Here is a 13,621-nt window from a genome sequence, read left to right on the forward strand (position 1 = left end):
CCGTATCTACAAGAGGCATTCAAATGAAACCCGGTCACTAGTGTAAAGCAACGGTAACGATTTTACTAACTCAAGAATGTAGCTATACACAGTAAACATACTCAAAAAGTAAACATACTCAAAAACAGTCGCCAAAACTGTTGGCACATCTATCCCATTGCGACACTAGCTTGTCGATTCCATCCCTGAAGAAGCTGCTGTCTGATCCAGGTCTGGACCCAGTCACACACTTGGTCGTTCGTTGCGAATCGATGAACGCGAATAGCTTGTCTTAGAGGTCCAAACACGTGAAAGTCACACGTTGAAAGGTCGGGACTGGACGGTGGACGTTCCTGCGTTTCCCACCGAAACTGCTGCAATACCGTCTTCAAGTCACGAGCATCGTCTTCTAGTGACTCACGCCACTCAAAGATTCAGACTGCACTCACCATACACAGCCTTCATCCGACGATGCATTTCATTGCCTCGAACTCCCTGCGCCGCCGAAAATCGAATCACTCCTCTTTGTTCCTGCCTACTCGCCTGCGTGTTCGGCAGTGGACGATAACTTATGTGACCACCTTCTCTTCGGCGTGAAACCACACTGGAGTTCTGCGAGATCAAACGGTGCGCAAGCGTCAGTGTCTGTATCAATAGATGGCGCCACCATACCCACAGTTACGTGATGCAACCTAGCGTGTAAGGCAAAAGGTAGGCGCACTGACCAGGTTTCATTTGAATGAACCTCACACGATGGATCAAGGAGATTTTAAAAAGTGCACAGTGTGCAACCACGATTATAATGTGTTTATTTCTCACGAAACACGTTAAGGCTATGTGGAATACGGATGTTAATATCGAACATAATTAACATAAGGGAACCGTACATACAGCATATACATAAGACACTGCGTCTGCACTGTAGTGCTAGGTGGGAGACTGATGTTTGGTGTTCCTGTATGGAAATAGTGGCGCTCTTTTGAGAAACTCCAGTTCCCCCATAACAAGGGTGAAGACCTGCGCTTGCTGTAATCCAGGTCTGTAAAATTCTTCTGTTTTGCTTTCTATTCTCCATTCTACACATAAAGCACGTACCATCATTGGATACCAGAACGAGATTTTCACTCTGCAGCGGAGAGTGTGCTGATATGAAACTCCCTGGAATATTAAAACTGTATGCGGGACTGAGATTCGAACTCGGGACCTTTGCCTTTCGCCGGCAAGTGCGCTACCATCTGAGCTATTCAAGCACGACTAACATCACCTCCTCACAGCTCTACTTCAGCCAGTACCGAGTTAGAGTCTGGCACAGTTTTAATCTTCCAAGAAGTTTTCATCATTGGATACCATTGCTAACTGCTTATTGAAGCAGAATTTTCCAAAACTTTATTATTCAATATATAGCTTAGACTATTTGTCATAACAGTATAGTTAGTTTTGAAGAGACATTGCTTTAAAGAAATATTCACGATTTAAAAGTCACGTAAACTACCAGGACATCAAAACTCCACCTTGGTAATAATTGTTTCATTTAGGACTACCAAACTTTATTTCAAAGATCTCATTTTCCTCTTTCCAAAAAACATCTTATTATTTCCAAAACTTGGTATTTCAGAAGTTCTTCTTAATCAAAATTCTCGTATTACTTAAGATCATAATCTTAAAATGTAATAGTTTCAATAATCCAGTGGCCTAATTGTGTAGCTCCAATTTTTCCGGCTTCCAGAATAGTATACAGCTACTAAAACAAAATGTTACTAGGCGATAAATTCGAATTAGGAAGTTTAATTTTCCGGAAAATCCTTGTCGGTAGTTTGCAGAGCCAAGCGCACTCCAAAATCTCCGCACCATAAAATAAAATCATTATTTGTGCCAATTTAGGAATACACAGCTTATGAATAAACAAATTTACCTCATCACCTAATATTTTCGTGCATATTTACTTTTTTTGTCTTTTATGTGAATATCTAAAACTTAATAGTTTTGTACTTAAACATTTTGTGATTTCCGTCCTACACTTGTCTTTACAAAGGTTCGTACAGAGTCAGTCAGTCGTTGTCCGAAACTCAGTACTCAACTCTCTACGTCAGTGAGTTGGCAGCTAGCATTCAAAGAGCGTAGTTACTATGTTGCACTGACTGAAAGCATGTACAAACTCGAGAGTCGATCAGTTAAGGAAAGATCACAACCCCACAATTAACTACAAACTTGTTAGATTTCCTTTTGGGTGCCTAGCTTGTATTACAAGAGATGTAAAAAATGGGTGTGAAATCTTATGGGGCTTAACTGCTAAGGTCATCAGTCCCTAAGCTTATACGCTACTTAACCTAAATTATCCTAAGTACAAACACACACACCCATGCCCGAGGAAGGACTCGAACTTCCTCCGGGACTAGCCGCACAGTCCATGCAAGAGACGTACAATTCAATATAATTATGGAACCTCCCCTCCGTGAATGTATTTGCTGACAATAAAAATGAATGGAGTGGTAAACTTAACTCTGACCTGTAGAAACATTTAACTGTTGTTCAAAGAGCGTAATAATTATTGGAAAATGTAAGGTGAACAAAATAATCTTCAAGGTTTACGAGGCACTAAACAGGTTAGGAACCTCAGAAGCGCCGCCCTCCCTTCAGTTTACAGAGTGACTGTCATAGATCTTTCCGTATATCGAATACCAGTAACACTTTCAATGACTGAAACTACGCCGCAGTTTTGTTTTATACAGTGAATCACTCCTTGGCGTCAGAGGTGTTATCGAGTCTCTTGGTAACCTCGATCTCCGAGTTCAGAAAAGTCGTACGGAGGGCAGCTCCACCAGATAAGGTGAAGAGCCACAGCCAGCCGTGTGGTTCAATGTCAGTCACCAAGGCAGCCATGAGGTTCATCGTCGTTGTACTAGCCCTGGTTTTACTGGCCGTGGGGACGACTGCGCAAAATGAGAAAGGTACAGTGTTTCTGGCAGCCAGCCAGCTTTCTGTCAATCAGCGCTCCAGTTCCTTGTTTCTTTTTTTATTTCAACAGGCTTCATACTGCTTCAACGCAACTCACCACAAACTTCTCTTCATCTCAGAGTAACACTTACCCCCCACATTCTCCATTATTTGTTACACATATTCCAGACTCTACAGTTTTAACCCTCTGCTACATTCTCTAATAGCTTGTATGTTATTCCCTGATGCCTGAACACATGACCCTATCAACCTGTCCCTTCTTCTTGTCAAAATTTTCCAAATATTTCTCTCCTCACGGATTCATTCCTTGTCATTCTATTCAATTTTTGACCTCCCTCTATAGCATCAAACAGCAAACTCTTCGATTCTCCTATTTTCTGGTTTTCTCATCCTCCGTTGTTCACATCCATACAATGCTTTGTTTTCCTAATGTACATTCTCAGAAATTTCTTTGTCAAATTTAGATCTGTATTTAATACTAGTAGACTTCTCTTGACCAGAAATGCCGTATCTCCTTGTACTACTTTGCATTTTATGCCTTCCATCACGTGTTATTTGCTCCCACGGTAACAGATTCTTTCACTTAGTCTAGTTCGTGTTCCCTAATTTTAATGTTAAGTTTATTGTTGAGTTCATTTCTACTACTCATCACTTTCATCTTCCTTCGGCTTACTATCAACCCATAGCATGTGCTCATTAAACTAATCATATCATTTAAGCTTTTGACAATGTTGACTGGAATACTCTCTTTCAAATTCTGAAGGTGGCAGGGGTAAAACACAGGGAGCGAAAGGCTATTTACAATTTGTATAGAAACCAAATGGCAGTTATAAGAGTTGAGGGGCATGAAAGGGAAGCAGTGGTTGGGAAGGGAGTGAGACAGAGTTGTAGCCTCTCCCCGATGTTATTCAATCTGTATATTGAGCAAGCAGGGAAGGAAACAAAAGAAAAATTCGGAGAAGGTATTAAAATCAATGGAGAAGAAATAAAAACTTTAAGGTTTGGCGATGACATTGCAATTCTGTCAGAAACACCAAAGGACTTGGAGGAGTAGTTGAACTTTCAATGGATAGTGTCTTGAAAGGAGGATATCATAACGTCAACAAAAGCAAAACGAGGATAATGGAATGTAGTCGAGTTAAGTCAGGTGATGCTGAGGGTATTGGATTAGGTAATGAGACACTTAAAGTAGTAAGGGAGTTTTGCTATTTGGGGAGTAAAATAACTGATTATAGTAAAAGTAGAGAAGATATAAAATGCAGACTGGCAATGGCAAGGAAAGCGTTTCTGAACGAGAGAAAGTTGTTAACATAGAGTATAGATTTAAGTGTCAGGAAGTCGTTTCTGAAAGTATTTATATGGAGTGTAGGCATGTATAGAAGTGAAACATGGATGATAAATAGTTCAGACAAGAAGAGAATAGAAGCTTTCGAAATGTGGTGCTACAGAAGAATGCTGAAGATTAGGTGGGTAGATCACATAATTAATGAGGAGGTGTGGAATAGGATTGGGGAGAAGAGAAGTTTGTGGCACAACTTGACTAGAAGAAGGGATCGATTGGTAGTACATGATCTGAGGCATAAAGGGATCACCAATTTAGTACTGGAGGGCAGCGTGGAGGGTAAAAATCGTAGAGGAAGACTAAGAGATGAATGCAGTAAGCAGACACAGAAGGATGTAGGTTGCAGTAGGTATTGGGAGATGAAGAAGCTTGCACAGGATAGAGTAGCATGGAGAGCTGCATCAAACCAGTCTCAGGACTGAAGACCACAACAACAACCATTTAACCGGTAGTGCAATACTTTCTCATTTTCACTCAGGATAACAATGTCCTCAGCGAATCCTATCATTGATATTCTTTCTCAATTACAGTTCCCCCACGTACTCATTGTTTCACTTTTTATGACTGCATCTTAGATGTCCAGATCGAATAGTGGAGGCGAGAGACAACTTCTCTGTCTTAGTCTCATTTTAACGAGAGTACTTCGTTCCCGGGTGTCCATTCATTGTCCACTTTTAATTCTTGTACATGTTGTAAATTGCCGTTCCGTCGGTTGGCTGGTGGATTTGCGGGAGGGGACCAGACAGCAAGGACATTGGTCTCATAGGATTAGGGAAGGATGGTGAAGGAAGTCGACAGTGCCCTTTCAAAGGAACCTTCCCGGCATTTGCCTGGAGCGATTTAAGGAAATCACGGAAAATCAGAATCAGGATGGCCGGACGAGGGTTTGAACCGTCGTCCTCCCGATGCATGTTTATAAATTAACGGTCTTTCCTTATAGTTTACACCTAGTTTCCTGAGAATCAAGAACGTCTTGCAACATTTTACATTGTCAGACGTCTTCCTAGATTGACAAATTCTATGAATGTGTCTTTAGTTTTTTTAAGTCTTATGGCTCTGAGCACTATGCGACTTAACTTCTGAGGTCATCAGTCGCCTAGAACTTAGAACTAATTAAACCTAACTAACCTAAGGACATCACACACATCCATGCCCGAGGCAGGATTCGAACCTGCGACCGTAGCAGTCCCGCGGTTCCGGACTGCGCGCCTAGAACCACGAGACCACCGCGGCCGGCTTTAAAGTCTTACTTTCATTATCAAGCGTAACGTAAGATTGTCTGTAACACACCAAACGTCTCCAATCTTTCCTTGGGTTTCACTACTGACTCACGACCTGCCGACCTCCGTTCGCACAGGCAAAACCACGAGTGGAACAGTCTTTTGAAACATTTCTCCTTTGAGTGTTGTCGCTGTAGAACAGTTTGGCGGCTACCGTGGAGTGTTTTTCTCGGCTCTCAGCTGTTTTGATTGTTGTGGCGATATACGTAATACAGCGCCACTCACTGGGGGTCTTCGGCCATGAAAGTCGTCTCCAGCCATAAATACTGAGTGCGTCCACTAGCATTACCTTCGGCTACCCCAAACAAATGGAACTGATTGAAAGATATTATTTATTACACTATTAGCTGTATCATATATATATATATATATATATATATATATATATATATATATATATATATATGGTTCCAAGTTTTTCACAGTGACACTTCATGTCATGTGGAAAAATAAAGTTCTTTTAGACAACTGTCGTGTTCACTGGTATATATCAAGAAAAGCAGCCGACCCAAAACTGGCACTTGTGACAACACTTTCGCCATTTCACAAGACCCCTGTCTGATCCAAGTCTCTTCAGTAACTGTTGACACTCGACAAGAACGTTGTGCTTTTTACTTTCCAGATTTTAAGTGATACGAAACTACCGTGGCTTTCGTGCAGAGTCTTTGACGTATTACCTGCTAGCTTCTGCCTCAGGTTATTTGGTCGACGCTTGTGTAACGAACGTTGCCACTGTCAAAGGGTCACTCTTCATTGCTGGTGGCGAACGGGAGTTGAGCTCGTGGGTGCAGAGTACATGTACCTATCGCACCAATGTCTGAGAGTTTCTTCTCATATTAGTTACCACTGTGATTCTCTTGTTGTTATCTGAAACGGTCGTTTGCTGTAGCACGGGAATACAGGATCCTCTCTGACAGTCCTCCATGTGATGTTACATGTCTTGTTTCCCCCTGCACGACGTTGTAAAATCATTGGTTCCCCAAATCGGTTGCTTATTAGTCGCAAAAGATTTGTACCTAGAGGATACTGTACCCCAGGTACATATAATGATTTTTTGCTCGCTACTTCAGTTTAGTGACTGACTGTCGAATCAAGTGAAGGAATGTCCACTAGAGACCGCTATAATCAGTTTCCGCCTTTTTATAAGATTTTTATCGTTATTATACATGAAGACAGGTTTTGTGTAGCATTTGTAGAAATTTCACGTCCTACACATTTAAGTACTCTGTAATATATTTAGGTATTTTGAATATGTTGTTAATTCTTCAGGTACGCAACTTTATGGCGTGTAAGATGATATATTTCTTAAAATTATTTATATAACATGTGGACAGTTAAACCATACTAGAAATTCGTCGACTGTGTTACACCTCGTACCTTGATAAAGAAGGTGTATTGCCGTAAAACACGTGATACTTGCAAATGAAATGAGTTGCTTTAATGTCACAGACAATTTATGCGTCTTAAAAATGGACATTTGTCTCAGTTTCCGACAACTTCTATTACAAAAGGTATTTAACTTTGAACTGATATTTGAACATACTCTCGCTTAATTTGATTTAGGTTACTGATTATTGGTATGTTGTATAGTAATAACGTAACAGATAGATGATTAAATACAGTATTCAAAATATTTTCTTCATTAAAAAACTTTTTAATTTCAATAGAATAATTGTTACTAAGTAGAAACGCGTGACGTTACACTGGCCCTAAGAGTTATCTTACAAGATAGGTTAAGGAAAGGCAAACCTAAATTTACAGTAGACTTAGAGAAAGCTTTTACAACGTTGACTGGAATACACTGTTTTCGAAATTCTGTGGGTAGCAGGAGTAAAAGGCTGGGGCGAAAGGCTATCTACAACTTGTACAGAAACCGGACGACAGTTATAAAACTCGAGGGATATGAAATTGAAGCAGTGGTGGTGAAGGAAGTGAGAGAGTGCTGTACGTTATTACTAATGTTATGAAATCTGTACACTGAACGAGCAGTAAAGGAAAGCGAAGACAAATTTGCAATAGGTCTCAAAGTTCAAGGAGAAGAAATAAAAACTTAAGAGTTTTACCGTTGACATTGTAATTCTGTTAAAGATGGCAAAGGACTAGGGAGAGCAGCTGAACAGAATAGACAATGCCTTGAAAGGAGGAAAGGTGAACATCCACGAAAGCAAAACGAGAATAATGGAATGTAGTCGAATTAAGTGAGATGATGCTGAGGGAATTAGAGCAGGAAACGAGACACTTAAAGTATAAGATGAGTTTTGCTATTTGGGCTACAAAATAACTGATGATGGGCGAAGTAGAGAGGATATCAAATAGAGACTGGCTACGGCAAGGAAAGCATTTCTGAAGAACAGAAATTTGTTAACATCGAGTATAGATTTGTCAGGGAGTCCTTTCTAAAAGTATTTGTATGGAGTGTAGCCACGTATGTAAGTGAAACATGGACGATAAATAGTTTAGACAAGGAGAGAATAGTAGCTTTCGAAATGTAGTGCTACAGAAGAATGCGGAAGGTTAGATGGGTAGATCACGTAACTAATGAGAAGGTACTGAATAGAATTAGGGAGAAGAGGAATTTGTGGCACAACTTGACTAGAAGAAGGGATCGGTTGGTAGGACGCATTCTGAGTTATTAAGGGATCACCAATTTAGTATTGGAGGGAAGCGTAGAGGTTAAAAATCGTAGAGGAAGACTAAGAGATGAATGCAGTAAGCAGACACGGAAGGATGTAGGATGGAATAGTTGTTCAGAGATGAAGAAGCTTGCACAGGATAGAGTAGCATAGCGGGCTGCATTACACCAGTCTCTGACTGAAGACCACAACAACATGCATATGGTGCAAAATTTTAAGAAAAAAGCAAGTTCAAATAAAACCATAATAGTAATAAAAAATGTGAAAATGTTATATTGTCCTCAATAACTCATGAAAATGACTCCAAAGGGCTTCAGATGAATGAACTGATTTATTCAGTCAATCAAACGTATAAATTGTTAAGAATGGTGATCTTACAATGTTTCATGTAAAGATGCAATAAAAATAATAACAATCAACTGAATATCACCTCAGGTGAAATGTAATTAGAATGATAGTGGATACCCCAAATACAATTCGTAAGTCACTCGTCAATGGGAAATAGAGTCCCATACCATAAAACTATACACAAAATATTCTCCAGCTCATAAATACGAGGGATATTCGGAAAGTAAGGAACGACTGGTCGCGAAATGGAAACCACAGTGAAAATCCGATGAAGTTTTGCACAGGTGTGTTGGCCATTGTCTCTAGTATGCACGTAGATGGCATTACCTGGTTCTTTTTAGTTCTGAGGACACAGGGAGCAGTTAAAGATACCTAGAACAATAATGTCTCCCGCCAAGTACGGGGGCCTGGTCAGAAATCTCGCCTGATGCTATGCAGTCAACATTACATAAGTGTTGTGCGCTTTCTTCTTCAAGACAATTCTCAGCCGCATTCTGCAGGGGCATTGAAGATGCTCTTCCAACGTTTTCAATTGGAAATGTTTGATTACGCACGATACAGCCCGTAATTGTCTCCCTCTGAGTTTCATCTCTCCCCACATGAACCGCTGGCAAAGAAGACAACATTTTGGCACAGACGAGCTGTAGGCCAGCGTAGAGAATTGGCGGAAAGAGCTGATGGCTGCCTTCTACAAGGAGGGTATTGGAAAGTTGGTACAATGCTACGACAAACGGCTAAGTCGGATCGGCGACTATGGAGATAAGTAGCTGGAAGTTGTAGCTAACTGTTGCAAATAAAACAGTTTTGATTTTCACTGTGGTTTCGATTTTCACGACCTATCGTTCCTTACTTTCTCGCTAGGCTTCGTATATAAAATCCACAATGGACATCAGGATGTGAAATACGTAAAATCATTAATAGATTCCCGCCCTCTATCCAGTCTTGGTTCCAAAATGCAGAATAAGTAACAGTTCGATGTTGCACACCGTCTAGCACCCGTGAATTGTTAAGCTTCAGTCAACTCTCAGAGGCAAATTCCCACTTGACCCGGATTATTTCTAAGTATGAACCAATACTAAATTTATCGCGCGGCCGCTTGAGGCGTGAAATTCATTTATGAAGTTACACTGTCAGCTCAGCAAACACGTTACCTCGAGACTGGTGCATACAGAGCGACTGCTCGACTCAGAATGACCAGAAAGGCCGCTCACGTTTAAGGATTTGCTTCCCCCTCCAAAATTCACAACGTACTTAAAATATTGAATATGGACCGCCATTGAACGTATACACACGTCGGGTATATGTCGTACTAGAAACCCTGACTGGCAAGTGTAGTTACAACGACGCAAAAAAATCAAAACACCACTAAATAATTAGTGTAGAGTAATGAAATTCAGGGAATACATCTGTCTTGGTAACATATGTGACTAACATTGCAAGATCACAGTTCAATGTAAGCGCGAGTTGAGCCATTGCAAATGTGAAATGCTAATACGTGAATAATCGGTGTAACCTCCAGAATGTTGAATGCTAGCACGCAAACGTGTGGTCATTGTGTTGTACAGGTGCCGGATGTCAGTTTGTGGGATGAAGTTCCACGCTTGTTGCACTTGATCGGTCAATACAAGGCCGGTTAATGGTGGTTATGAATGACGCTGGAGTTGTCCTCCGATGATGTCCCATATGTGGTCCACTGGAGACAGATCTGGTGATCGAACAGGCCAAGGCAACATGTCGACACCCTATACAGTGAGTTGGGTTACAACAGCGGTTTGTGGGTGAGCATTATCCTGTTGGAAAACACGCCCTAATATCTACATCTGCATCTACATGGGTACTCAGCGAATCACACTTAAGTGTTTGGCAGAAGGTTCATCGAACCACCCTCACAATAATTCTCTATTATTCCACTCTCGAACAGCGAGCGGAAAAAAACTAACACATATATCGTGTGAGCTCTAATTACCAATATTTTGTTATAACAATCGTTTCTCTCCACGTAGGTCGGCGTCAACAAAATATTTTCGCATGTCGAGGAGAAAGTTGGCGACGGGAATTTCGCGAGAAGATGACGCTGGAACAAGAAAAGCCTTTGTTTTAATGACGTCTTCCCCAAATCCTGTGTTATGTCATTGACACGTCCTCCTCTATTTCTCGATAATACAAGACGGGGTGCTCTTCTTTGAACTCCCTCGATGTATTCCGTTAATTCTGTGTGGTAGGGATCCCACACCGCGCAGTATTACTACAAATCAGTATGGACGAGCATAGTCTAGGCAGTCTCTTTGGTGGATCTGTTGCCTCTACTAAGTATTCAGCCAGTAAATCGGAGTCTTTGGTTCTCCTTCTCCACAACATTTTCTTTGTGTTCTTTCCAGTTTAAGTTCTTCGAAATTGTAATTACTAGATATTTACATGAATTTGCGTCCTTTAGAGTTGATTAATTTATCGTGTAACAGATTCCTATTAACACTCATGTGGATGACACTTTTCATTTTTTAGGCTCAATTTCCAGTTTTCATGCCATACAGATATCTTTTGTAAATCGTTTTGCAATTTGTTTTAATGTTCCGATGAGTTTACTATACGATAAACGACAACATCATCCGCAAACAACCAAAATCGGCTGCTCAAATCGTCTCCTAAATCATTTATATAGATAAGAACAGCATAGGTCCTATAATACTATCTGCGGAACGCCAGAAATCGCTTCTGTTTTACTCGATGACTTCCCGTCAATTACTGCGGACTGTGCCCGCATCTCGTGGTCGTGCGGTAGCGTTCTCGCTTCCCACGCCCGGGTTCCCGGGTTCGATTCCCGGCGGGGTCAGGGATTTTCTCTGCCTCGTGATGGCTGGGTGTTGTGTGATGTCCTTAGGTTAGTTAGGTTTATGTAGTTCTAAGTTCTAGGGGACTGATGACCTAAGATGTTAAGTCCCATAGTGCTCAGAGCCATTTGAACCTTTTGAACTGCGGACTGTGACCTCTCTGACAGGAAATCACGAATCCAGTCACATAATTGAGACGATATTCCATAAGCGGCCGACCGAAGTGGCCGTGCGGTTAAAGGCGCTGCAGTCTGGAATCGCAAGACCGCTACGGTCGCAGGTTCGAATCCTGCCTCGGGCATGGATGTTTGTGATGTCCTTAGGTTAGTTAGGTTTAACTAGTTCTAAGTTCTAGGGGACTAATGACCTCAGCAGCTGAGTCCCATAGTGCTCAGAGCCATATTCCATAAGCACGCAATTTGATTACGTACAGCTTTTGACGTGCAGTGTCAAAAGCTTTCTGCAAGTCTAGAAATACGCAATCACAAACAATCCTGTTGGTGGAACATCCGCATCTGAGCATTATACCAGAGGTTGAAATTACTGCTTCAGTTGTAAAGTTCTTTTATTGTCATACGACCGGTTTCGGGCTCTCATAAGCCCTCCTAGTTCTGCGCTCGTAGGTACCACACCGCGCCTATTACATGTCCACTGCGGCTTTTGGGGACACAGCACCAAATTACGACACCTGAAGATGAGCGCATAAGAGCCCGAAACCGGTCGTGTGATAATAAAAGAACTTTACAACTGCAGCGGTATTTTCAACCTCAGGAATACGCAATCAATTTGGGATCCATTGTCAATAGCACTCACCACTTCATGTGAGTAAAGAACTAGCAGTGTTTCATAAGATCGATGTTTTCTAAATCCGTGTTGACTGTGTCTCACCAGACCGTTCTCTTCGAAATAATTTGTAATTTTGAAACTGGCTATATGTTCCGGAATCCTGCTGCATATCGAGGTTAATGAATTGGGCCTGCAATTTAGTGAATTACTCCTATTGCCTTTCTTGAATGTTGGTTGACCCGTGTAACTTTCCAGTCTTTGGGTACGGATCTCTCGATCTCTCATCGAGCGATCGGTTGTATATGAAAGTTAAGTATGGATCTATCGCACCAGCATACTCTGAAGGAAACCTAACTGGTATGCCGTGTGAACCGGAAGAATTGCTTTTATTAAATAATCTAAGTTGCTTTACTACTCCGAGGATATACAGGGTGTTACAAAAAGGTACGGCGAAACTTTCAGGAAACATTCGTCACACACAAATAAAGAAAAGATGTTATGTGGACATGTGTCCGGAAACGCTTAATCTCCATGTTAGAGCTCATTTCAGTTTCGTCAGTATGTACTGTACTGCCTCGATTCACCGCCAGTTGGCCCAATTGAAGAAGGTAATGTTGACTTCGGTGCTTGTGTTGACATGCGACTCATTGCTGAACAGTGCTAGCATCAAGCACATCAGTACGTAGCATCAACAGGTTAGTGCTAATCATGAACGTGGTTTTGCGGTCAGTGCAATGTTTACAAATGCAGTGTTGGCAGATCCCCATTTGATGTGTGGATTAGCACGGGGTAATAGCCGTGGCGCGGTACGTTTGTATCGAGACAGATTTCAAGAACGAAGGTGTCCCGACGGGAAGACGTTCGAAGCAATTGATCGGCGTCTTAGGGAGCACGGAACATTCCTCCCTATGACTCGCGACTAGGAAAGTCCTAGAACGACGAGGACGCCTGCAATGGGCGAGGCAATTCTTCGTGCAGTTGACGATAACCCTAATGTAAGCGTCAGAGAAGTTGCTTCTGTACAAGGTAACGTTGACCACGTCACTGTATGGAGAGTGCTACGGGAGAGCCAGTTGCTTCTGTACCACGTACAACGTGTGCAGACACTATCAGCAGCTGATTGGCCTCCACGGGCACACTTCTGCGAATGGTTCATCCAACAATGTGTCAATCCTCATTTCATTGCAAATGTTCTCTTTACGGATGAGGCTTCGTTCCAACGTGATCAAATTGTAAATTTTCACAATCAACATGTGTAGGCTGACGAGAATCCGCACGCAATTGTGCAATCACGTCATCAACACAGAACGTTTGGGCAGGCATTGTTGGTGATGTCTTGATTGGGCCCCACGTTCTTCCACCTACGCTCAATGGAGCACGTTATCATGATTTCATACGGGATACTCTACCTTTGCTGCTAGAACATGTGCCTTTACAAGTACGACACAACATGTGGTTCATGCACGATGG

General features: G+C 41.7%; 1 protein-coding gene across 1 annotated transcript in view; it reads left to right on the forward strand.

The window, feature by feature from the left end:
* Nucleotides 1–2,778: 2,778 nt before the first annotated feature.
* LOC124544904 (protease inhibitors-like) overlaps nucleotides 2,779–13,621 on the forward strand; it is a 52,089-nt gene continuing 41,246 nt past the window's right edge. The window contains exon 1 of the mRNA XM_047123636.1: nucleotides 2,779–2,927. Within this exon, the coding sequence (XP_046979592.1) occupies nucleotides 2,837–2,927 (91 nt within the window). The 5' untranslated portion in view covers nucleotides 2,779–2,836. The remainder of the gene's footprint in view (nucleotides 2,928–13,621) is intronic.

This window comes from Schistocerca americana, chromosome 8 (genome assembly GCF_021461395.2).
Source record: "Schistocerca americana isolate TAMUIC-IGC-003095 chromosome 8, iqSchAmer2.1, whole genome shotgun sequence".
Classification (NCBI taxonomy): Eukaryota; Metazoa; Arthropoda; class Insecta; order Orthoptera; family Acrididae; genus Schistocerca; species Schistocerca americana.